The sequence below is a fragment of the Primulina eburnea genome, chromosome 11, assembly GCF_022965805.1.
Source record: "Primulina eburnea isolate SZY01 chromosome 11, ASM2296580v1, whole genome shotgun sequence".
In the NCBI taxonomy this organism is placed as follows: Eukaryota; Viridiplantae; Streptophyta; class Magnoliopsida; order Lamiales; family Gesneriaceae; genus Primulina; species Primulina eburnea.
In genome coordinates, this window is record NC_133111.1 from 42134771 (window position 1) to 42160620 (window position 25850).

The window sequence follows — 25850 nt, forward strand, 5'->3', positions numbered from 1 at the left end:
AAGATATTAAATACTAATTTAAATTTCCAAAAAAAAGCATATAAATACATTGATGTAACAATTCACAAAAAATTATATATTTTATTTTTCAAAAAAATTGGCCAACTCCGACCCACCGGCCACCACAATTTGTGGCCCGTTTGGACTGGCTCATTTAAGTTCTCCTTTAAACAAGCCACTAAAATCACAAGACAACCCGTCAATTTTTAAGATGAGACAAGTTGACCCGACAGACCGTAATCTGTTTTGATGACTCTAATTAAAATCACATATTATCAAACATTATTCACTTCTGAATTTCAAATTTTATTTTTGTTTTCATTCATACACTAACTAGTTTTTATTTTTCCTCCTTTCTTCATAACCTCTAAATTTAATTACTCCATTAAAAAAAATGTTTGAAAAACTCTCATATTCATTAATACACTCTTAATCTAAGAGTCGAGTTCCATTTTCTATTGTGGGTCTTAAAAGCAAAGACCAAATACTCCAATGGAGTGTGAAAAACAATCAAGCCTCGAAACAAGACATACAATAATATAGCAAGTAATATATGAAAGAGGCAACTAATTCGATCCAATAGGTGTGCGATAAAAGACAAAATAAATACTCATCAAGAGAAAATATTCAAAATGGTACATCTCAAAGCAACTGTTGAAAATTTATTTGTGCGAAGTACAAGTACCTATTTTCTTCTTCAATCAAAAGCCAATAAACTAAAAAAAATAGGAAGGCATGAGAAGAAAAATGGCTGCACGCTATCTTTATTCCGTCCATGGAATCCTTCATTTAAATGTTGAATCTGTTTTGTCAATATGATAAAAGTACCGATGGTCACAGCTAAATTTATTCCATTAGCCGGAAATGATACAAAGGCGAGCAAATGTAGTTGTCCAAAATCAAGATAATTAAAGGGACCATCACGGGTGCGTGGTTCTTGCCTGTCAAATGCCAGAAAACTGGGTTTGTTTTGCAAAGATAAGGAACCTAATATCGGAGCCAGTAGGTCCTGCGCCTGAACCAATTGTAGTCAGGTAAGCTCTGGATGGGACCCATTGCAGTTATCGCGACATCCTGCATAGATGTAGAAATAATTTAGATGATACAGATTACAAATATCACGAGTCGAGGTGTTGCAGCACTTCAGAATCTTAGAACCCGTCTTACTCTATCAAATATAAACCGGTTTGCAACACGTTTGACAGTGCTGGCATCTACAGAATCTATCCTGGCAAACAATTCGGCATAGGGAATCCTCCTACCATATGTAAGCAGCTGCAACCATGATGAAAATAGGTCAAAAACCACATGATAACTTCTTCAGAAGAATAATGCCAAGTAATTTACAGCAAGTATAAAAAAATTGTCGAATTATTGTTAAATATGATTCTGAATAAAATAATTCACTCAAATTTCACGGGAAAAAAGGATAATTTGAGGTACAAGCATAAACTGAAGCTTACCGCTTAAGGCTATCGGTATATATTAGCACAACACTCATTACCACCTAATGATACAATAATTTCAATCATGTGCATAAAGAATATCCTATACCCCAGGTTTGCACAACATACTGGAAAAGATGAATAATAAACTAGTATTTCTAAGTATTTGTCTGGAAATTCCAGCAAACTTCAGAAGAAGCTTAATTAAAGTTGTATAATTAAAGGAAACAAAATGTATACTTGCAATAATTGGCTACACATGCTTTATTCCAGTAAAATATCAGATTCTTAAAAGCCAACTATATACCTGACGTCCAATATCTTCAGCAACTGGACTGATAAACTAGTATTTCTAAGTATTTGTCTGGAAATTCCAGCAAAGTTCAGAAGAAGCTTAATTGAAGTTGTATAATTAAAGGAAACAAAATGTATACTTGCAATAATTGGCTACAGATGCTTTATTCCAGTAAAATATCAGATTCTTAAAAGCCTATATACCTGACGTCCAATATCTTCAGCAACTGGACTGGTTCCATCAATGTGAAGCAACAGAGAAGATTTCAACTGCACATCACAAACATTGATGATTAACAATAAGCATGGATAAAACAAACATATAACAAAGACAAGAGGTTAACAGAACCCCAATATGCTTATACCAAAATAGATTTGAAGTAAATCCAACTGGGTGGTTAGTTACTCCTAACAAAATCCCTGGAAAATGTAAACTTGATATATTTACTTTAATTACCTGGTTACGAGCGCGAATAACATCAGCTTCTGATACTCGATAACATAGCTTGGTGACCTCATACATAATTGCATAGGCCAAATCATCCAAACAATCAGGCTGCAAAGAGAACGCAGAGGTAAACAATAGTAAGTAGACTAAGTACAGTTCTTGAACAAACAAACCAACCACCCAAGATGAAAAAATAAAATAAAAGTGTATTTTTTTGGCGAAACATGCAAGGAAATGAAATTCCAAGGTGTAGAGGTAAAGGCAATGGACTGAACGGAAGGAGGGCTAACTTGAACAGAGAAATAGCAAATAACTATACTACTATAGTAAGAAAAACTGTTGAAGAAAGATTTAATGCTCTAGTATCTGATAATTCAATTAAAAAAATTATCCTGCCCCACAACTGGGGTGCCCACCTTAGCAATAGCATAAACACCAAATAAACCAGTGTCTTTGTAATTGGTATTGAAAGCCATCATGCTCTCTGCTATTTCATTGATACCAACCCTCTGTGCAAGCTCAGAACTACAATCAAAGTTGAACACATTCATGAATGCAGATGGTGAATATAAAAAACGATATACAATGAAATTAGATAGTTTTAGATATTATGTAGGAAACACTGACCCCATATGCTTCCCACCTCCAGCATTTTTGTTCCAAGAACCCAACATTGATTGCATGACCATTAAAGCAACGGAATCTGGATCGGTCCAAGAAGCCCCTTCAAAAGCAACTGCAAATTGGGCAAGAGGCATGTCATCATCCAGCATCCTGATCTACACATTCCCAATGTCAGACACCAAAATGAAGTTATTGGCCATGGAAAGTATCAAGCACAATTACTTAACATGATTCAAGCATTCAAACACGATAACCATACCTCTGACCCGGTGAATATCGCAGGTTCCCTCGCAACTAACTCAGAAGATGTTGTTGGATCTGTTGACAACTTAGTAAATAATTTCTTCACTTGCTCAACTATATCTTCATGCTTAACAGCACCAGCAGCCGAAACTATCTATAATGGATGCAAATAAGAAAAGAGTAACAAAAATTCAGCATGGAGAAAAATACCATTCCAGAAAATTGGGACAAGTGCGACGGAGAAAAGGAAATTTGATCATATAAGTACCAATCTGGGAGCAGTGTAGTGGGTCAATATGTAGTTTTTAAGATGTTCCTTGCCAATAGTTTTGATATTTTCAGCAGGCCCAAGTATTGTTCTGCTCAAAGGTGTATACTGGAAAGCAGTGGCGTGCAGATGATCAAATATAACTTCTTCTGTTTGCCCTTCAACCTGTAATCGGTTGATAGTGTACACCAGTCAGTTTAGTGAATCTAATTACATATAGTTCATAAAAGAAAAGGGTAGAACTATAATGAAGACAAATGCAACAGAAATTGATAGTCCAACAAACAGCATTTTGAACCATCAGACAGAAGTATAAAGTAAGCCATAATAATCAAATGCGTTTAACACCAACACCATATGATTTTCCATCACCACAACCCCAAAGACATAGCAGTTGAACATAACAAATCAAAAAAAATTATCAGCACTATTATTGATGTGCAAAAAGTCCGAGTCAGATGAAACTTCTGAATATTCAAAAATTGGAACTCGAAGGAAATGTAAAACAAAAAAATTGATGCACTTGATAGATATCAAATATCTTTCTTTATGGCAAATGAGTATCCATCAAGAATGTTATTAATACAAATCTTGTCACACCCTGCAAATATATTATCGTGATCTCTATCAAAACCTAAGAAAGGCCATTATAAATAAGCCTTGCATTCCTAATAGTTAGCCAGCGCTTCTTTTTGGTACTACCAGAATTAAAACCTAAGAAGAGCCACCATATATCTGGCATGCCTAACAGTTCAGCTTTCGTTGAGAAAGGTTGTAGCTTCTCGTAGACCACTTAAGCTTTTCGCTGAGAGGACTGATCTTTGCTTGAACTTAGCCAGAAAGGCTGGTTTAAATAAAGAAACCATTCACGGATTGGAGTTACTAAAAAACTATGCAACTATTTATAGCCAAAATTAATGGAATGCATACAAAGAGCACAAAGAAGATAAGAAAGAAAGATTCAGTCATCATAAAACCAGTATATTTGTTTTCCAAGAGCAAAAAGCAACCAAAAGGATGCAACCAATAGATCGACTCAACACAAACAAGCACAACACAATTCGGTACCTCCTCCATCTCGCGGAGGATGACATCGCGCTCCCGAATAATCCTCTTTTCATCGAACCTCGAATTCTGTAGAATATCAGCTAAAATATCCAGCGCTCGCGGCACATCTTTATCCATCACTTTCGCGTAATAAGTAGTCTGCTCTCTCGAAGTGTAAGCATTCAAATGGCCACCCATATTCTCGATCTCCTCCTCCAATTCCCTCGCATTCCTCCTCTCTGTCCCCTTAAATATCATATGCTCCAAAAAATGAGCGGTCCCATTAGACTCATCGCTCTCGAATCTCGATCCGGCATCGATGAAAACCCCAACAGTCGCCGTTTTCGAGGAGAGCGACGACTCGGTCGCAATTCTCAGGCCGTTGGGGAGTGTCGTGACCCGGGTGAGTGGAGCGGAGAGAATTTCGGTATGAGAATCTACGGTTGGGTGAGGTGAGTTGTATTGAAGGAAGCGATGATCGGGCTCTTCAACTTTCTTGAGCTTTTCTTTGACGGTTTCAGCTAATCGGTCATAATTCATGGCATATGGAGGCGGAGGGGAAGGGAGGGATGGGGCAGAGTCTACGGCAGCGACGGCGGCCGAGGAGTGAGGACGGCGGGAGGCGAATGCATGGCAAGGCTTCCGCACGCGTCGAGTGAGGTTTAACAGGTGGCGGATCGTCATGGCCTCCGCAGTTCCTAGGGTTTGTTGGGACGTGAACGAGAAATGCAATGGGGACGACACAGCTTTATATATGTATAATAAATTTTTGTGTGAAATATTATAAAGTTAAAGTAATATTAAAATTTGTTGTGAAAAAGTAAAAATTTATGGTAAAAAGTAAAAATTTCAAACACTCAAAATTTATCAAACTACACATTTTATAATATTTTTTTCTCTACTCAATTGTGATTTTCTTCACAAATGAGAGATCTATTTATAGGAAATCTTTACACATAATCCAAAAATAAAATACATCATTACCTACATCATCACACACTAATTTTCAATATTCAACACCTATTTTTCAACATTCAACATTCACATTTTCAATACAAATATTTTTCACATTTTAAATAATATTTCAACACTCCCCCTTGTGATGATGATCATGATACGATGATGTCTTCATTACGTGTTTTGTACTGCCTCGTTAAAAACCTTACTTGGAAAAACCCATTGGGATAAAAACCATAGTAAGGGAAAAAGAGTGCAGTCACGTAAACTCCCCCTGATGTTGACATGAACAATTCTTCACAAATTTCGTAGATTGCGCATCCCAATATTATATATGTGCTTTCTGAATATTGACGTAGGAAGTGCCTTTGTGAAGAGATCTGATGAGTTTTCACTTGATTGAATGTGACGAACATCAATACATTTATTCTTCTCAAGCTCCTTGGTGAATGCGAAGAACTTGGGAGGAATATGTTTAGTTCTGTCGTTTTTTATGTATCATTCTTTCATTTGAGCAACACATGCAGCATTATCTTCATATAGTATCACAGGTTTCTCATCGAATGATAATCCGCATGAGATTTGGATATGTTGGGTCATTGATTTTAACCACACACATTCACGACTTGCTTCATGTAGTGCAATAATCTCAGCATGATTTGATGAAGTAGTTACGAGCGTTTGTTTCTGTGAACGCCAAGAAATTGCAGTGCCTCCACGAGTAAATACATATCCAGTTTGGGAACGTGCCTTGTGTGGATCAGATAAGTATCCAGCATCAGCATAACCAATCATACTTGAATTAGCATCTTTTGAATACAAAAGTCCCAAGTCTGTCGTTCCTCGTAGATAACGGAATATATGTTTAATTCCGTTCCAGTGTCTCTTTGTTGGATATGTGCTAAATCTTGCCAACAGATTTACGGCAAAAGATATATCAGGCCTTGTACAATTTGTAAGGTACATAAGGGCACCGATGGCACTTATATATGGTACTTCTGGACCAAGAATATCTTCATCATCTTCACATGGACGGAATGGATCCTTTTCTATGTTTAATGATCTAACAACCATCGGAGTACTTAAAGGGTTTGCTTTATCCATATTAAAACGTTTAAGGATCTTTCTGTATAATTTGTCTGGTGAACAAACATTCCACATTCTTTTTGTTCAATTTGTAAACTCAGACAATACTTGGTTTTTCCAAGATCTTTCATTTCAAATTCTTCCTTCAAGTATGACACAACTTCTTGAATTTCCTTATTCGTTCCAATGATGTTTAAATCATCAACATATACAGCAATAATTACGCATCCGGATGTTGTTTTCTTAATGAAAACACAAGGGCATATTGAATTATTTACATATCCCTTTTTCATCAAGTGATCACTTAGTCGATTATACCACATTCGACCTGATTGCTTTAACCCATATAATGATCTTTGTAATTTCACAGAATAACATTCCCTGGGTTTTGAACTTTGTGCTTTAGGCATCTTAAATCCTTCAGGGATTTTCATATATATATTACTATCAAGTGATCCATATAGGTAAGCTGTAACAACATCGATAAGACGCATTTCTAAATTTTCAGATACCGCCAAGCTAATCAAATACCGAAACGTAATTGCATCCATCACGGGAGAATACGTTTCTTCATAATCAATTCCAGGCCTTTAAGAAAAACCTTGTGCAACAAGTCGAGCTTTATATCTTACTATTTCATTTTTCTCATTTCGCTTTCGAATAAAAACCCATTTGTATCCAACAGGTTTTACACCTTCAGGTGTAAGGACTATAGGTCCAAAAACATTACGTTTATTTAGCGAATCCAATTCAACCTGGATAGCATCTTTCCATTTTACCCAATCCTGTCGATTTTTACATTCACCAAAAGATTTTGGTTCATGATCTTCATTATCATTTATGATGTCGATTGCCACATTATAAGAAAATATATCATCAATTTCTTCTATATCTTTTCGGTTCCATATTTTTTCAGTATTAATGTAATTGATAGATATTTCACGATTCTCGTCAGTTTGTGGTTCTGACAGAACATTTTCATCATCATGTGTTTCTTCAGGAACATCATTATCTATTTTGTGATCATCATGTGTTTCTTCAGGAACATCATTCTCTATTTTGTGATCATCGTGTTTCTCTATGAATTTTCTTTTTCGAGGATTTTTATCCTTGGAACCGACTGGCCTTCCACGCTTCAGGCGTTTAATGACATCATGAGTATTTTCAATTTGTTTCTTTGGAATTTCAATTCGAGCAGGGGCATTTGCAGCATGTATATATGATTTAGTTACCCCTTTTCTGTCTGCAAATGCATCTGGTATTTGATTTGCTATTCTTTGCAAGTGTACAATTTGTTGTACATCATTTTCACATTGTTTTGTTCTTGGATCCATATGTAACAATGATGATACATACCACGTAATTTCCTTTTCGGTATGTTTCTGTTCTCCCCCTAACATTGGGAAGATTTCCTCATTAAAATGACAATCAGCAAAACGTGCTGTGAACACGTCGCCTGTCTGAGGTTCAAGATATCGAATGATTGATGGACTATCATAACCGATATAAATTCCAACCTTTCTCTGAGGTCCCATTTTCTTTCGTTGTGGTGGTGCAATAGCCACATACATCATACATCCAAAAATTCTCAGATGAGAAATGTCTGGTTCTTTACCAAATGCAAACTGCAATGGGGAGTATTTATGATATGCACTTGGTCTGATACGAATTAATGCAGCAGCATGTAAAATTGCATGTCCCCATATAGAAATAGGGAGCTTTGTTTTCATAATCATTGGTCTAGCAATCATTTGCAGACGTTTAATCAATGATTCAGCCAATCCATTCTGTGTATGTACATGAGCAACAGGATGCTCAACAATGATTTCCAGAGACATACAATAATCATTGAAAGTCTGGGAAGTAAATTCACCAGCATTATCAAGTCTAATTTTCTTGATTGTATAATCGGGAAATTGATTCCTCAATTTTATTATTTGAGCAAGTAATCTTGCAAATGCAACATTTCGAGTTGACAATAAACATACATGTGACCATCTGCTGGAGGCATCAATCAATAACATTAAGTATCTGAATGGTCCACATGGTGGATGGATTGGTCCACAAATATCACCCTGAATACGTTCAAGAAACATTGGTGATTCAGTTTGGATTTTGGTTGGTGATGGTCTTATAATAAGTTTTCCGAGAGAACATGCTTTACATTGAAACTTATTATTCTGAAAGATCTTCTGGTCTTTCAATGGATGACCATGTGTATTTTCTATAATTCTTCGCATCATTGTTGAACCAGGATGTCCTAATCGATCATGCCAATTGATCAGTATTGAAGAATTATCAACTACCATGTTTGATTCAATTGGACTTATATATGTATAATGCAATCCAGTAGGTAGCATTGGTAGTTTTTCAACTACATATTTCTTTCCTGATTTATATGTGGTAAGACACATATATTTCTCATTCCCTTCATTCATTGTTTGAGTATCATATCCATGGGAATATATATCATTAAAACTCAACAAATTTCTTTTCGATTGTGGTGAATATAAAGCATCATTGATCAAAAATTTTGTACCATTAGGTAACAAAAATTGTGCTTTATCACAACCTTTAATCAAGTCTACATGACCTGATATTGTATTCACCATTGTTTTTGTTGGTTTTAGTTCCAAGAAATATCTTTTATCTCGGAGGATAGTGTGCGTTGTACCACTATCAGGTATGCAAACTTCATCTTTGTTCATAGTATTTTCCATATTTGAACTTCAAAAAAATATGCAATGAAATAAAATTACTGACAATACATTTATAAAAATACAATACAATACATATGCCAAAATATAACACACGATAAAATATTATCATACAATTACATGAAAAATAAAATGTTTTACATATTTATTCCACCCGCAAATTGATCATTGTCTGAGAAATCAATCAGAAAATCTCCAGTATCAAAATGAGTTGAATTACTCAAAGGTTCACTGTTTTCAGCGAAGTTGGTCTCCTTTTCTTTCTCCTTTATTGATTCTTTATAAAGTTTGCAAAGGTGCTCAGGGGCTCGACAAATACGGGACCAATGTCCTGGAGTACCACATCTGAAACAAGAACTTTCAAATCTTTTTGAGTGATTTTCATTTACACTCATGTTCTCTTGATGCCTTTTCGGTGGATGATTTGGGACGTTCCTTTGAGATGAGTTATTGAAGTAACTATCTCGATTATTTTCAAAACCACGGCCGCGTCCACGACCACGACTATTTCCACGTCCCCGACCACGACCACGACCTCGATTTCGTCCTCGACCAAAATCTTGTCTATAACTTTGATTTTGGTTGCCAGATTTAAATTCATTTTTGCTTACGACATTTGCTTCAGGAAATGCCGTTGAACCAGTAGGTCGTGCCTGATGATTTCTCATTAATAGCTCGTTATTCTTTTCCGCCACAAGGAGACAGGCGATAAGTTCAGAATATCTCAAAAATCCACGCACTCTATATTGTTGTTGTAGAGTTATATTCGATGCGTGAAAAGTGGAAAATGTTTTCTCAAGCTTTTCCAATTCTGTAATCTCGTGCCCACAAAATTTCAACTGCGAGATTATTCTATACATCGCCGAGTTGTAATCGCTGACTTTTTTAAAGTCTTGGAATCTTAACGTATTCCATTCATCCCCAGCGATCGGAAGTATAACTTCCCTTATATGTTCGAATCTTTCTTTTAATCCCTTCCATAAAGCCATGGGATCTTTTTCAGTCATATATTCACATTTTAATCCATCGTCGAGATGTCGACGCAAAAATATCATGGCTCTTGCCTTTTCTTGTGATGTGCATATGCCATTTTCTTTTATGGTCTCATTTAGACCTAATGACTCAAGATGCATTTCTACATCGAGAGTCCATGGCATATAATTTTTCCCAGTAATGTCAAGAGCGATGAATTCGAGCTTTGTCAAGTTTGCCATGGTGGTACTAAAAATCACGATGCATTTTATTAGTTAATGAATATTGCAATACAAAGTAATGGATAAACAACAAGTACAAGTATTCGTAAAAATAAAGAAAACACACGAGGAGGATATTCTCCGATAAATACAAGACTCATGAGTATGATAACTAAAATAATTAAAAATAACCTTGCGAAAGCCATCTTCTTTTTTCTCCGAAAATTTGATGAAGAATAATTTTTAGAGAAGAAGAGAAAGTTGGGGTGATTGAATGAGTTTGAGAGATCATATTTATAGGACAAAAACTAGCCGTTTTGTTACCGTTTATGACCGTTGGTGAATAAAAGAATAAATGTATGTATTTGTATAATTTTATGGTAATAATATGGTATATATAATATTAGACATGTTTAAATAATTATATATATCATATCATAATATTATAACGACTGTCATAATTTATTTTGTTTAAAAACCTTATAGGCTTTTATACTTGTCGTATCCCTTGCCGGGAGTGTGGGATGTCGTCTTAACATCCTCCCAGGATTTATAACAAGTTTATGAAAAATTTATTTTTATTATTTCTAATAATAACATTATATTGTATATTAAATAAATACACAATAAACAAATAACAGTAAAATAAATATAATTACTTTTGTTACCTTTTTCTTCTGTTTGGAGCTTGGAAAAATATGTAGGACATTTAGAGCTTCGTGCTGATAACGTGTTGTGAAAAAGTAAAAATTTATGGTAAAAAGTAAAAATCTCAAATACTCAAAATTTACCAAACTATACACTTTATAATATTTTTCTCTCTACTCAATTGTGATTTTCTTCACAAATGAGAGATCTATTTATAGGAAATCTTTACACATAATCCAAAAATAAAATACATCATTACCTACATCATCACACACTAATTTTCAATATTCAACACCTATTTTTCAACATTCAACATTCACATTTTCAATACAAATATTTTTCACATTTTAAATAATATTTCAACAAAATTTATAGTATTTTATTTAATTAAAAAAATAATGAAATGGTAGGAAATAAGTAATTTACGGGAAAAATTTGGTATGTCATAGAAGAGCATAGAGTGATGTTGCTTTATGAGTAGGTCTCTTGTGAGGCAGGTCAATCTTATCGATATTCAAATTAAAGAGTAATACTCTTAGTAATATTTTTAATGGATGACCAAATAAGAGATCTGTCTCATACGACTCGTAAGACCGTCTCACACTAATTTTTGTCTTGTTTTATATATGTAAAGTTTTTGTCTATATATGTACAGTATATATCATTCGAATGTAGATAAACATTGTCTGATTTTTCAAATAAACACTTGTCTGAACCAAAATCAATCAAGGTAGAAAAATAATGGGCCATATGAATATGTTGGGCCAGTTTGCAAACATGCATGAGCTCACTAATAAGCCGGGCCCTTTAATAAATCTCACCCAAACCCTAATTTTGCGAACCTCTTCCACGAAGGACTGTAGCTACGCCAATCGTCATTTTTCGCATAGTTGATATCGTGGTCTGCGTGGGATTTGAGATCTTCAGCTATGTCGACTGCGAAGACTGTCAAAGATGTGTCCCCTCACGAGTTCGTCAAGGCGTACGCCGCTCATCTCAAGCGCTCCGGAAAGGTACGAGTCTTATTATTCCGATTTTTATCACGATTGGAGATTATATAAGTGTGGCGTTTTGTGAAAGTTTTGTACTTTTTAAGCGAATTGCCATTTCTCTCCGAGCTGGTGATTTTGATTCTGAAGCAAGTTTGAGCCCTCTCTGCGTTGTTTTCTCTTCCTCTTCTCCTGATTCGCCTTTTTGCTCCTGCTGCGTGTATCGGTTTTAGGTTGAATGTATCCCTTGCCCATTGTTTTCTGTGTTGAAAACGATGGTACATATATTAGGACTTCTGTTTTATGAGATGCATCGTTATGGGGTCATAAAGTTGAAGATAATTTAAGAACACAGAAAAAACGAAAACTCCATGTTTATTTTCCTTTTTATTTTTGTAAAAATAGATGGAGCTTCCTGAGTGGACTGATATTGTGAAAACTGGTGTGCTGAAAGAGCTTGCTCCATATGATCCTGACTGGTACTACATCAGGGCTGGTAAACTGCTCTTTCTTTTCTTTTTCTATTTGTGTATTGTGTATGCGTACGTTTACCTGTTCTGGTTAGGTATTCATTTTTTAATTTGGAATATGTAACTTCATAATCATTTGGTTTCTAGATTTGGTAATTTCTGACACTCGTTCGAGAAACTTTTCAACGTTATCTGTTTTTGGTTTCTTGTTTGTGAAAAAGGACTCATTGATTTGGATGTTTTTGAAGTTTTGCTTGTTTGTACCAGTTATCTGCTTCAGATTGTTGTGTTTGAAATATAATATAATTTAATGGATTATGCAGCTTCCATGGCTAGGAAGATTTATTTGAGGGGAGGTGTTGGCGTCGGTGGTTTCCGGAGAATTTATGGTGGGAGCAAGAGGAATGGGAGTCGTCCCCCTCATTTTTGCAAAAGCAGTGGGTCCATTGCTCGTAACATACTTCAACAGTTGCAAGTATTGGGCATTGTCGAGATGGAACCAAGGGGGTAAGTTTTTTAAATTGTTTGTTATGGTATCTTAGATTTTGACACATTTGATGCACTGTTATGTCAGGCAAATGTTTTATGGAACAACTTTTGGATCAGCATTCAGGTTGCAGGCAACTTTGTTTTGAACTTTCTAATGTTTGAACTTTCTTGTTTGGTGTCCTTATGTAACAGCGGAAGAAGAATCACTTCTAATGGACAAAGGGATCTTGATCAAGTAGCTGGAAGGATTGTTGTCGTTGCAACATAAGTTATTCTAGTGTGAAAGCATGTGCGTTGAGAGTTTTGTCTGAAGTTTTCGAATATTTTTTTGTTGCAAATTTCACCATGTTTTTTACATTTTCATATGATAGTTAATTACTTCTGGATATGTGTCCCCGTTATGCTTTTTTCCCCCCTTAATGAATTGGTTCTAAATTTTTTATTTACGTGGGAAGGCGTTAACTACTCTACTGGAATGGTTTGCTTGATGAATGATGACTCTGAGCCTTGTCGCAAATTTTCAACTGTCATGGTGTCTCCACGCTGCCTAAGCTGGATTAACTAAGTTGCCCGTCCCTATTCACGAAATGAAAGAATATGAAATAGAGGAATGGATGATTATAATTGTTCCAGCAATTCATGTAATCTGTTTGCTAAATTGAGTGTTTGAGACCTTTTATTGCCGCAGATACAAATTCCAACTTTCCAAGAAAACAAATGAGATATACACAAACGTAAAGAATTAAATTCAATTATTACTTCGCGCCATGAGATATACACAAATGTAAAGAATAACTTTACATTTCTGCCTGGATCAAATCTGACAGTCGACCATTCACCCTTCGTATTCGCTGCAATTGTCGTCCCAGGACAAGCAGCACTTGATCTTCTTCTGTTGGGGTACATGGAACTTTGGTTCCCTGGGTATGGTCGGCTGCTTCGTAGACCTGCATAAACATTTGGCATTGCTCATCCTAATCTATCAAGAGCGATTAATATTTGTCATTTTCTTAGCTTAGAAGAAAATATGTTACTGAATAACGTCTTTTCGTAAGATATATTAATCACGTCGCTCATAGGCTGTTTAGATATTTGATACGTAGCTCACACTGATTCGGACATTCGTGTTGTATTTTAGTTTAGCAACAAACAAATCAAGTTGAATCCAATGTGACAAAGCGTAGTATATGAGGCTACCTTCTGGGGATGAATGGTCTATCAAAATATGGCATAGGTTGAGCCTTTGGAACAATCTCTTTTCTCAGTCTTCTGATTTCCTCCTCTTCGGCAAGCTGCAAAAGAGAAGGTGTCAAATTAAGGATAACCTCTGTCACTGCAGTCCTTTGACTCGAACATTTTTTTCAGGAATTCTTTACCTTCTGCTGCCTCTCCCTTTCCATCCTATATTCTTCAATTACACTCATTTTCTTGGCAACCTTCACGGATAAATGTAAACACGGTGAGCAACAATCTGTAACAACTTGATTAGAAACAAATGAACTTCTATAAGACAACAGAAGAAGATTATGGACAAACTATGGAATTTAATCACAGTTAGAGCTGAATAGTCATCTGTGATCGTTATGTTTCTAATAAAAGTGTCAAGGGGTTTGTCGAAAAGTGAAGAACCTGAAGGTTAAGGCTATGTTGTTACCTGATGATCAAATTCAGCCCGCTCCTCTGCCCTTATATCACTATGCAAGACCAGATTCACGGGCCTCGTATTTTCTTTGGCTGGAGGCTTCACCAAACACTGACAAGAAAGAAATCAATGCTATCAACTCTTCACTGAAATAGACACATTAACAACAATGGAACACATAAATTATAAGTGGTGTAAACTGACATATTATAAAATATACAGTGGTGTAAACTGACATGCCAACTTGCACCCAAAAATTAATTCACGCGAGCTATAAACAACCGGTGATCACAAAAATTTGAAAGCCTTGGTACTACGAAAAAAAAGACAAGTCAAAATTATGAAATGAAATAAAGGTGGCATAAAGTTTAGTACAAGAGAAAACCTAGATTCCTATGAAAAGTGCTTCACTCAGGGAGCAAAAGTTACCTCTGGTTCATCTGTGGTCCAAGGAAGACCTTGAGCAATAGGTATTCGCAATTTTTTCTCTTCTTCCATCATTTGTTGCAACTTCTTCGTGAATTCTTCTTCCTTGCATTTTCCTCTTTGCTAAAGTATAAACAAATGCTAGAATTAGCGTTATTTGTAAAGATACAGATAGCATGAAGCACCCAAAAAAAAACCCATGTATGCATTTGTATAGTAGTATTAACTAACTAAACTATGGAACCAAATTAACTAATCACTTTCAGGCCCAGATAAAAGTACAATTAAGAGGAAGATTGTGACCACAATCCCACTCATCAAGTGACTTGGTTTGATTCAAGGGAAATATGCTTCGGCCGAAAACTGTAAGGTCAAGCATCAGTCGTTTTCTAATCGTAAAATCAAGTACAGAAGCTGTAGTTACTGATAATTGTGCAACTCAAATATTTTAATTATGTATAAGCTTAGGAGTAAATCACTTCCACGGAAAAGAATATATATAGGTCTTATTTCCTTCAATTCTCACATTTTTTATTTGGCTAGCAAAGAATTTGTGTTACTCAACATGGTGCCAATATGTGCTGAAGCAAATATCTACTTCCTCCCGTCACTATGAACTCAATCCACCCAAGAACATGCTGATTCGCTTATCTGTAAGTTTGACGGTGAAGAAGCAGAACCACCACCACCCACCTGCCCTTGATCACATCATTTTCGTAAAAGAAAAACTATAGGAGGATAATAAGCTTTTTTAGGATATCCACATAATAGTCAATTGTTGTGTTTCATTTTATGATTATTTTGCAATTTTAGCAAATCAATCCAGTAAATACCTGCATAAGCATGACGAAAAATTCTAATTACCTGCCAAATATCTGTCACGAAGAACTAGTGTTTATAGGGAGATCCACCTTATGATGGATTTCAATAATCTCTCCACGAAGAACACTCACCGTTAATATACTTAACTGGGAATGGCCAGGCCAGAGCACGGTGTTGAGAATGATTTCTTTTATAGAAGGACGATATCAGTTTATTATCATTCTAAAATGTACAGCTTGATCGGTGTATGTCAACTTTCCCAACACCGAAGCTATGTTGAGATGAGAATTTGTTTGACTTAACTCAGCTACGAGAATCACGCATACAATAAAAAAGTTGCCGGTATGCGAACTCTACAACCAGAACTTTAAGATGGGAAGGACAAGATTTGTTACAAACCTCAGTTCTGAGCATGAAGGGCTTTTGAGAGGTTGGTTTGAGCTGTTTTCTCTTACAATGTCTTCTAGAAATGGTTACTGATGATTCGGCACTCTGAAGAAGTAAAATGTATGTGAGATCACCTATATTGTCTAAATGAATCATCTCTAAAAATAGACATATGAATAAAAGTTCTCACTCGCCGCCTGCTTGTTCTACCATCCGCAGAAGTCCTGACTGAAATGCTAATGCTTCAGAAGGACACGAAACAAAATTCAGAACCAAAACAAGAATAGCAAAATATCAAAATATTTAGTTGTGCAAATTTTTACGACTGTAGCTTGACTACTGACCTTCCTTGGCTGCTGTCTAGCGAATAAGATCGATTGGAATCTAAACCTAAGCTCTCTGATGTAAGGAGAAGGTCTGATGGACTGAACAGAGAGAATGGAATCTCCGTGTTAGAAAACTTAGGAGGTTGTTGAAGTCCATTCAACTCCCATTTTAGCCCCTTATTTTCGTCCTTCACTTCTTCCCCTTCTTTTTCCTTCAAATCATTTGAATTTGGAATCAATTTGAATTTTTCAAATGCCTTCACCAAATGCATCACCCTTCCAGATCCTGGCTTTGGCACACTCGCCAATCTTGCTTCTTCCAACAACCTATCACTGCTCCTCTTCAACCCGGATTCGCCCTCTTCCCCACCATTTTCAGATGAAGCATCATTTCCCTGTATTTTCCCTTCATTGATGATACCGGAGTCTTGACCAATCGGGTTTACTTGTATCTGCGCCTTCACAGTTTCATCATCATACACTTCTAGCTTCTCAAACTCAGCATCATTATCTATTTCCCCCCGATTCCTAAAAAACTCCTCCTGAGAAGCCCTCAAACTCTGATGGGCCACACACAGGCACTTGGTGGTCTTCTTACACTTCTGACAAACCACAGCGGAGGTCGAAGAGTTCGATTCCTCATTTCGAGATTTCTTCTTTGCTATCACGAACTTCCTACCACGAATCTTGCTCTTCAGCAGAGGGGAAGCCATTTGGTTAGGGTTGGGGCTTCTGGTAAAATCCTTTCTGGCACTCTTTTCAGAGTTAATAACTGATGGAGAATTGGAGGGCTTCGAGTTAGGGCTCGACAAATTTGGATTGAAATTCTCCGAACATTTTTTGGAACCGTCAGTTTTGGGCAGATTTGAACGGCTGGATTTCTCTTTCCCAGGAGTAACCATTGCATCAACGGTCTTCGAACTCGAATCCATGGCCAAATTCCTGGAGAAAGAAAGGAAGCGGAGCGATTCAGTGTGAAAAATCTCGCGAATTTAGGTTTTTGCTATATGAATTTGTTGAGCTTTATTGATTGATTGAAACAGGGAGCCGAGGGGAGGAAAAAGAGAACGTTGAGCTTTGGACGCTCGAAATGTAACGGCTAGTTTCCATGTGCTGGGTTCTACTCCGTTGGATTTATTCACAGGATTTTAGATCGTCAGATTCGGGAATCATGGAATGCAGATGAATCGATATTGATGAAAATAGCAGAAAAGACCGCACACACATTTCGCAGTTCAATTTTTGTGCAAACATTTTTTATATAAATATAAGTTGTATATAGAAAATAATTCCAAACATAAATTATAATTCAAAAAATACACCTACCATTTCAATATCAAAATTAATAACTTTGAGTAGGTCTCTTGTGAGACGGTCTCGTGAATTTTTATCTGTGAGATGGGTCAACCCTACCGATATTTACAATAAAAAGTAATACTCTTAGCATAAAAAGTAATATTTTTTCATAGATAACCCAAATAAGATATCTGTCTCACAAAATACGATCCGTGAGACCGTCTCACACAAATTTTTGCCAATAACTTTTATTTTAAAAAAACACGATATCTTTTCTAATTTTTTTTTTCGAATCACACACATCTCACACAGTTGTATCGCTAATAATCACTAGTTATGTTGATGCTTAGTACATGTTGGGGATGGCATAACACTTTGTTGCCATAAATGTGTGTTTTTTTTTTTATTTAAGTGATAAATAAAGTTTTAAAAGTGTAGGAAGTATCTCTTACTATTTATTAAGGCTGAGTAGGTTAGAGTAACTTCCTTGGTCTGTTTTTTAAAATACCTAAAATACCCTTCACCCACATTCTCTACATTACTAATTATATATATTAATAAAGTGTTAAAAAATAAAAGCAAGTCACATGTAGTTTAGTGGATAAAGCCTATATTTCTTAATCATGAGGTTGTATGTTCAATTTTTGCTTGGGTCTTTTTTATTCTTTTTTAATTTATTTTTTAGTTCATATATCAAAATTATAATGTAACCACTCATTATTTCTTATAAATATATTTTGATCCTCATTTAAATATAAATCAAATCAATTATAAAAACATATCGTACAAGCACGCAACGCGTGCGTCGTTGTACTAGTGGTTAAGAATGGTTTTAATGACTTGTATCCCACAATTTGGTAAAATGCCTAAACCATAATATTATTATTATCCAAATGTTGGCTTGCCTAGAGAACATAGAAATACGACACAGTTTTTCCAATCAATGATGGATCTGATCTTGAAAGAAACTTATCTTAATTATATTTGAAATACACCACAATTTTTTCGATATCATCAACATTTTTGGAGTATTCTTCATTGAATGTCTAGGCCCTTATTTATTTGACTTGGTAGCATTGCATGAAAATCCATCTTGTTGAAAATCAAGCTGACAATATTAAATTTAGATGGCCTCAAATATCTTCTTAATCTTAATAATCAACCTTCAATCAATTTCTGAATTGCGTGTGTTTGTTAAAAAATCCCTTTCTCAATCATCTAATCAGTATTAAAAATATTGAATTCTTATTTTTTGAATAATTTATTTTTATAGTATGTAATTCTTTTTTTAACAGGCATTGCAATAAATTTTTGCCCAACCCATGTTGTCCAAAGATATTATATTAGCAAATTGACATTTCTATTTATATTTTGTTTTATTTTTCTGTTTTAATGGCAAATTTAGAAGTAGTAGTGATAATAATAGACAAAAATTTGTGAGACAGATCTCTTGTTTGGGTCACCCATGAAAAAATATCACTTTTTATGCTAGGAATATTACTTTTTATTGTGAATATGAGTAGAATTGACCCGTCTCACAGATTATGATCCGTGAGACGGTCTCACATGAGACTCACTCTATTTTTTATGCTAAGAGTGTTACTTTTATTGTGAATATCGGTAGGGTTGACCCGTCTCACGGATTAAGATCCGTGAGACGGTATCACATGAGACCTATTTATAATAATAATAATAATAATAATAATAATAATAATAATAAAATTGGAATAGTCATAGATAGAGGGCGATCAGCCAATCAATTAAGAGTAATACATAAAAAAATATTTTCTCTCCATTTATTTTTCCGATTTCCGATCCAAAGAATTCAGAAGGAAATCAAGTCCCTGCAATTAATTAAGAGGCGAAATTTTGGGGCAGAATTTATTGTTTGATTTGATTCGTGTAATTTAAATCGTTTGCATTCATTCATGTGTGTTTATTGGCAGAAAAGTTGTTATTGTGTGCATGTAGATTGAGGAATCGAATCGAGTTGTGGAGAGACAATCTTAGGGCTTGGGATTTATACGGATCATTGAAGATTCCAATGCGGTGGATGCACCGCGGTAGGGGAATCAGGATCGTTGAATAGCTGCTGTGGCAGATCTGATGGTGACGAGTTCATTATCGTTTTCGCAGAATTGTTTGGACTTGTGTTTTTGTTTTAGGGAGGTGATTATTAGCTGCAATAGTGGTGGCGGCGGTGGTGAAAGAGATTATTTGTTGAAGTATAGGAGGGCAAAAGGGGAAAAGAGGAGGAGGAGAGTGGCGGTGGAGGAAGATGCAGCTGCACTTCTCACCTAGCATGAGAAGTATAACGATATCATCGAGCGGCAGCGGAGGAAATGTCAATGGAGGAGTCGGAGATTTGATGAAGATCAAGGTCGCAGCTCGCCACATTCCGTACCGCACTCTGTTCCATACAATTTTGATTCTTGCTTTTTTGTTGCCTTTTGTCTTCATTCTCACCGCGGTCGTCACCCTTGAAGGTGTCAACAAGTGCTCCTCAATCGGTACTTTCATGCATCTTGCCTACAAACCCCGATACAAAACTTTGTTTTCATGATAATTTATGCCATGATGTTTGTTAGATCTTTAGACATTTTTCTCCATAAACTCTGCTGATTGGATTTGAGTATTTCTTTGGGGCGACTGATTTTTGGATTTTGGTTCCTTCCAATTTTGTAACTTGTACACGATTATGTGTGTTTACTATGTGGTATCTTCTGCCCCTTTATTTATTGAAATCAAATGGCAATAAGAAAATAAACTACTGGTGAAAATTTTCGAATTCAACCTTGACAGCATCAGACATGCTTTTCTCTCTGAAGATTCTGATTTTATTTTGGCACTATAAGTTGTGCCAATGGCTTGTGATATCCTGATTTATGTTGATCTTTTTTCCCTTGCTCTGTGCACTGGCGTCTCTATTACTTTTTTCTGTGCTAGGATACGATTGGCCATATATTATTGAAGATTAGGTCTAAAGTATAAGTTTCGGAATTGGCTTTAGCTAAATATGGCAAACAACCACTACATAATCGAAAAGTGAGTTTTGACAAGTAGATATCGGTGCACTCGTGTCTAGTCTCGTACCTGTAGTAAATCTTTCGTGGTCTATAGTAGATGAAATGAATCTACTGAATTGGTAATTCTCTGATCATTTTGTAAACAAAATTTCTTATGTAAAACTCACTAGGAAGATCTTTTACCTCAAGGCTTCTTTATGTTCTTCCTATTTTTCCACTTGGAACCATAATTTATTATTCCATGGTCATTATTTTCTCCAACGGGTCATCACACCTCATCACCTTACGGAATTATTGTGCTTATCAACTTGCTCTCACAAGTGACTGAAAGAAACTGGTGCCATGTTCCCTCTCCTCAACATGTCTCGATGTGTCACTTCACTGGCAATGTTGTATGCTTTGATAGAAAGAAGTGGTAATTTAAGTTCCATGCTATGGAGATTTGCTGCCATGTTGGATATTTACTTTATCTTTTGGATTCCCTTTCAGTGAAACCCCTTACATTATTGTTAGTTTTGTTTCCACTTTGGGCCCTGAGTACTGATCGATCTTTGTGGTGTAGTTTTCTACTATAATGTTGATTATTAAATTGGTGACTGTAAGGAAGATGAAAAAAAACAGTGACTGACAGAATTGTGGTGTAGTTTTCTACTATAATGTTGATTATTAAATTGGTGATTGTAAGAAAGATGAAAGAAAATAGTGACTGACTGGTATAAATCTGGTTGCGAGTATCATCATTTTATCATTAGCACGTGTCAATCCTTAATCTTGCCTTTTTCATCTTCTTTCTTTATAACAGGGCCTTTTTAAGATGCAAAAGTTTTAATATTTGTTTATGTTTAATTATATATATATGAAGTTGAATCATCTATGAAAACTATGGCATCAAATTTTGTTTTATACCGTTTCACTTTTTCAGATTGTTTAGGACGGCGTTTGGGTCCAAAGCTTCTGGGTAGAAACGATGATTCTGGGGTAAACGTCTTTTCGTTCTTTCTTTGAATTCTTATGCATAGTATTTTTATTTTGATATATGGCGGTTTAACTACAGTATGTTTGCTTGTGATTCTCTTTTTATAGCAATGCTGAAAATTTGTTATTGTTGTTGTTATGACAGAGGATGGTCAAGGACTTTGTTAAGATCCTGAATCAAGCGAACTCTGAAAAAGTCCCTGATGGTCTGAAGCTTCCAGAATCTTTTAGTCAACTTGTTTCTGAAATGAAAAACAACAAGCACAGTTCAAAAGAGTTTGCTTTTATTTTGAAAGGAATGGTAGGTGTTTCTGACTGCTGTCTGTCTTAATTTACCAAATTTTATATTGCTGTGTTTATTTTCATCACACTCATGTCCTTCATTATTATGGAACGTGATGTTTTTTGCTATACGATACCAGATTACAAATTCCTATTCATGTTACCTTAGAATGCTCTTCTTTATGTGTTTCTATCTCCATACACAAAGTACCATTCACCCATACTTTGTGTTAATCTCCTTCAAGGTTTTGTTTCACATAAAAAAATATTATTTAATGGTGCTCCACTATATGTTTAAATACAAGTTTGTATTCACTATACTGGCTTTTAAGATGCGGTTCACTTTTATCCATTGTTCCTGTTTAATCAGCCCCATAGACGGATAGTTTTTTTTTTCCAAATATATTTTGAGTTATCATTGTATGTAGTACAAATAAAACTATGACGATTATCTGACAATCTGAGATGATTATAATCTTCACATGGTGCTTTTTAAGTGCACATGTTATGGATTCCCTATGCGATGCTAATCTTGTAATGTGGAATTTGTGTTATCCACTAACAGATGGAGAGATATGAAAGGGAGATAAGAGAGTCCAAGTTCACAGAGCTAATGCATAAACACTTTGCAGCCAGTGCAATTCCAAAGGGCATTCACTGCCTTTCGTTGAGGCTGACAGATGAATATTCTTCCAATGCTCATGCACGAAAACAGTTACCTTCTCCAGAGTTACTTCCTTTGCTTTCCGACAACTCCTATCATCACTTTGTGTTATCCACAGACAACATTCTTGCCGCTGCTGTTGTCATCACGTCTGCTGTCCAGTCATCTGTGAACCCAGAAAGGATTGTTTTTCATGTCATAACTGACAAAAAAACATATGCTGGCATGCATTCATGGTTTGCCCTAAATCCTGTGTCTCCAGCTATAGTTGAAGTAAAAGGTGTTCATCAATTTGATTGGTTAACGAGAGAGAATGTCCCAGTTCTTGAAGCTGTGGAGAACCACAATGGGATTCGGAATTACTACCATGGGAATCACATTACTGGGGCCAATCTTAGTGATATCACCCCGCGATCATTTGCCTCTAAATTGCAAGCTAGAAGTCCAAAGTATATTTCATTGCTCAACCATCTTCGCATATACCTTCCAGAGGTGATAATTTTGCTATTGAATATGTACAAGTGCTCTAACTCATTATGTAATTTTAAAACTAGGAAAAAATCTTGTGATATTGAGAGGGAAGTATACCATGCCACCATCTGACGTGGCTAGCATTTTTACCATTCCCTCTAAAAATTACTATCCGCCTCCGTGTGTTGAAAGTGACATTTAATCTGATCATTATGTGGGTGCGGAAATCAAAGCTTTACTGGATGCAAAAGTTTTGCGAATTAATCATATATAAGCAGATAGAGTCAATTAATTTAGTCACCAAATTTCCCTTGAAGCTGACCTGCCTCTCCATGGAGCCTGGCCCTTTTTTTTATCTTTTCGTGGGTTTCTGTCACTTAAATACATAACCAATTTTAGCAGTCCTCTCATACTTGTTACAGCATGAACTGGAACTCGGTTTATCATTGATTGTCTGGCATTACCTTTCACCTTGCATTTGGCTTTTTCTGTTTCAAGGCTGAGATAATGTTGCCCTATATCTTGCAGTTATTCCCAAACCTTGACAAGGTGGTGTTCTTAGATGATGATGTTGTGATTCAATTTGATTTATCTCCTCTCTGGGACATCAACCTCAGTGGAAAAGTTAATGGAGCTGTTGAAACCTGTAAAGGTGAAGATGAGTGGGTCATGTCTAAGCATTTAAGGAACTATTTCAACTTCTCTCATCCACTAATTGCTAGGAATTTGAATCCTGATGAATGTGCATGGGCGTATGGAATGAATATATTTGACTTGCGTGCGTGGCGGAAGACAAATATCAGAGATATTTATCATACCTGGCTCAAGGAGGTCACTAAAATTTCCCTTTCATATATTTGTTGGGGCATTTGCCTTATTATGTTTTGTAGGGCTGTGCACTGAATTTTTTGTTTATTTATATACATGGAAGGCTCATCATCACTAGGGGTGCAAACGAACCGAATCGAGCCGAATAATAGTAAAAAAGTCAGGCTCGAATTCAGCTCGAAATAGGTATATTCGAGTTCGAGCTCGATTCGAAGTTCGATAATTTCAAATATTTGGGCTCGAGCTCGGCTCGAAATGAAGTTCGAGTTCGAGTTCGGCTCGAAATATTCGAATATATTCGTGAACTATTCGAATTATTGCTCGGATATTAAGGTTTGAAAGCTCGAAATGCTCGAAATATTCGAAATGTATATATATATATATATAATTATATTATATTAATAAAATATTAAGGCTCGCGAACTATTCGCGAGCTATCGAACAAAATAATTTGGGCTCGAGTTCGGCTCGAAAAAAAGTTCGAACGTGTTCGAGTTCGGCTCAAATTCGATAAGTTCGAATACGAATCGAATATTTATTGAGCCGGCTCGAAAAACTCGCGAATATGTTCGGTTCGTTTGCAGCCCTAATCATCACTATGGCCAGAATTTTAGATTTTGCATGCATTTGCTAACTTTAGTGTCGTTACTCCATAACTAACTACAAATTGATATGTATGTTCTACTATTGAGTCAGGCCTTGTTTTTTGCCATATTTCATATAGCTCGTGATAAGCTTTGATGTGGTTTCATATGTTTTTATTTTGTGCCATTTCACCTATATTGTACATGAAGGCTCTCATTATGTTTCATTAATGTATTATGCTTAATGTAGGAATCATATGACGATTTTGATATGATGCTTGTATTTTCGTTCACTGGGTTCGCTGTTATTGCAGAATCTGAAGTCAAACCTAACATTATGGAAACTTGGAACTCTTCCCCCTGCTTTAATTGCGTTTAGGGGTCATGTTCACCCAATTGAACCTTCCTGGCACATGCTTGGGTTGGGTTATCAAAACAAAACCGATGTTGAAAAGGTGAAAAAGGCGGCAGTTATTCACTACAATGGCCAGTCAAAACCATGGTTGGAGATTGGTTTTGAGCATCTTCGCCCATTTTGGACCAAGTACGTTAACTACTCGAACGAATTTGTCAGAAATTGCCACATTTTGGAGTAGTTATCAACCAACGAAGTGTGCACCAGTGAAAACGGTTTGATAATATATATGGATCATTGTTGGCGTTTGTGAGGTATATAAATTTGTTGCTATTCGGTTGAGCAAGAATGAAAAACTTGTCTGTTCATAGCTGAGAACAAAATCTTGATTTGCATTTGTGCTCAAAGGCCGATGAAGGGAAACTGTTTGCGATATTGGGATTCTACTTCCTTCTAGTTTTTATTAGACAAGTACATTATTTCGACCTCCATGATGGCGAAACCCCTATGCCTGCTCAGAAGGGTACAACAGCATATCTTCTTGATGATGCATGGAAAGATAGAGCTAATGTGCAGATCCTACGCGAGGTTCCCACCCTGGCCCATTGGCCGTGGAGACGATTCTTTTCTTTTAATTTTGTATTTGTTTTCTTTTATATTCAGATTTTGTTGCCAGTTCCGAATTTTTACGACATTCATCATTGTGGTGATTATAGTCGGTCATCATCAGGTTGTCAAGAGTCAGGGAATATCATAGGCTATTTGTTGCTATTTGTTATGTATCATTCGTGCGAAACAAAATAGATATGCAGATGATTCTTTAATCAAATTCTATGATCTTATATTCA

General features: G+C 35.9%; 4 protein-coding genes across 5 annotated transcripts; 2 read left to right on the top strand and 2 right to left on the bottom strand.

Annotated features, from left to right (window-relative positions):
- Nucleotides 1-591: 591 nt before the first annotated feature.
- On the bottom strand, nucleotides 592-5111 carry LOC140806243 (probable mitochondrial-processing peptidase subunit beta, mitochondrial). 2 transcript variants are annotated; one of them, XM_073162781.1, is made up of 10 exons: nucleotides 4391-5111; nucleotides 3323-3487; nucleotides 3071-3208; nucleotides 2815-2966; nucleotides 2604-2712; nucleotides 2197-2295; nucleotides 1944-2009; nucleotides 1168-1275; nucleotides 942-1074; nucleotides 592-802 (listed from the first exon to the last, which is right to left on the bottom strand). In XM_073162781.1, the coding sequence occupies exons 1-9, from the start codon at nucleotides 5051-5053 to the stop codon at nucleotides 988-990; spliced, it is 1587 nt and encodes a 528-aa protein (XP_073018882.1). In that variant the 5' UTR covers nucleotides 5054-5111; the 3' UTR covers nucleotides 592-802; nucleotides 942-987. The 2 variants fall into 2 exon arrangements, with proteins under 2 accessions (XP_073018882.1, XP_073018881.1); XM_073162780.1 differs by having other exon boundaries at nucleotides 592-1074.
- A 6676-nt stretch (nucleotides 5112-11787) lies between these two features.
- Nucleotides 11788-13312, top strand: LOC140806246 (small ribosomal subunit protein eS19z). The gene is made up of 4 exons (XM_073162783.1): nucleotides 11788-11983; nucleotides 12365-12455; nucleotides 12753-12936; nucleotides 13111-13312. The coding sequence occupies exons 1-4, from the start codon at nucleotides 11900-11902 to the stop codon at nucleotides 13184-13186; spliced, it is 435 nt and encodes a 144-aa protein (XP_073018884.1). The 5' UTR covers nucleotides 11788-11899; the 3' UTR covers nucleotides 13187-13312.
- Nucleotides 13313-13483: 171 nt separating this feature from the next.
- On the bottom strand, nucleotides 13484-17598 carry LOC140806245 (microtubule-destabilizing protein 60-like). The gene is made up of 8 exons (XM_073162782.1): nucleotides 16540-17598; nucleotides 16386-16437; nucleotides 16208-16300; nucleotides 14990-15109; nucleotides 14573-14671; nucleotides 14295-14354; nucleotides 14116-14210; nucleotides 13484-13865 (listed from the first exon to the last, which is right to left on the bottom strand). Exons 1-8 carry the CDS (start codon nucleotides 17451-17453, stop codon nucleotides 13754-13756), a joined length of 1545 nt encoding a protein of 514 aa, XP_073018883.1. The 5' UTR covers nucleotides 17454-17598; the 3' UTR covers nucleotides 13484-13753.
- Nucleotides 17599-19595: 1997 nt separating this feature from the next.
- LOC140806247 (probable galacturonosyltransferase 14) lies at nucleotides 19596-25831 on the top strand. Its single transcript, XM_073162784.1, has 6 exons — nucleotides 19596-20327; nucleotides 21766-21821; nucleotides 21964-22119; nucleotides 22666-23256; nucleotides 23764-24066; nucleotides 24962-25831. The coding sequence occupies exons 1-6, from the start codon at nucleotides 20096-20098 to the stop codon at nucleotides 25241-25243; spliced, it is 1620 nt and encodes a 539-aa protein (XP_073018885.1). The 5' UTR covers nucleotides 19596-20095; the 3' UTR covers nucleotides 25244-25831.
- Nucleotides 25832-25850: the final 19 nt, after the last annotated feature.

Excerpts from the sequence above, each read along its gene's own strand:
- LOC140806243 (XM_073162781.1), bottom strand. The coding sequence starts at position 5,053 with ATGACGATCCGCCACCTGTTAAACCTCACTCGACGCGTGCGGAAGCCT. Across the intron at positions 2,296-2,603 it reads GTGTTTATGCTATTGCTAAG|CCTGATTGTTTGGATGATTT; the intron begins GTGGGCACCCCA and ends TTCTCTTTGCAG. Across the intron at positions 2,010-2,196 it reads TTATTCGCGCTCGTAACCAG|TTGAAATCTTCTCTGTTGCT; the intron begins GTAATTAAAGTA and ends TGTGATGTGCAG.
- LOC140806247 (XM_073162784.1), top strand. The coding sequence starts at position 20,096 with ATGCAGCTGCACTTCTCACCTAGCATGAGAAGTATAACGATATCATCG. Across the intron at positions 22,120-22,665 it reads CTTTTATTTTGAAAGGAATG|ATGGAGAGATATGAAAGGGA; the intron begins GTAGGTGTTTCT and ends ATCCACTAACAG. Across the intron at positions 24,067-24,961 it reads ATCATACCTGGCTCAAGGAG|AATCTGAAGTCAAACCTAAC; the intron begins GTCACTAAAATT and ends CTGTTATTGCAG.
- LOC140806246 (XM_073162783.1), top strand. The coding sequence starts at position 11,900 with ATGTCGACTGCGAAGACTGTCAAAGATGTGTCCCCTCACGAGTTCGTC. Across the intron at positions 12,456-12,752 it reads CTGGTACTACATCAGGGCTG|CTTCCATGGCTAGGAAGATT; the intron begins GTAAACTGCTCT and ends TGGATTATGCAG. Across the intron at positions 12,937-13,110 it reads GTCGAGATGGAACCAAGGGG|CGGAAGAAGAATCACTTCTA; the intron begins GTAAGTTTTTTA and ends CTTATGTAACAG.
- LOC140806245 (XM_073162782.1), bottom strand. The coding sequence starts at position 17,453 with ATGGATTCGAGTTCGAAGACCGTTGATGCAATGGTTACTCCTGGGAAA. Across the intron at positions 16,438-16,539 it reads CTAGACAGCAGCCAAGGAAG|CATTAGCATTTCAGTCAGGA; the intron begins GTCAGTAGTCAA and ends GTCCTTCTGAAG. Across the intron at positions 14,355-14,572 it reads GGGCTGAATTTGATCATCAG|GTTGCCAAGAAAATGAGTGT; the intron begins GTAACAACATAG and ends TTATCCGTGAAG.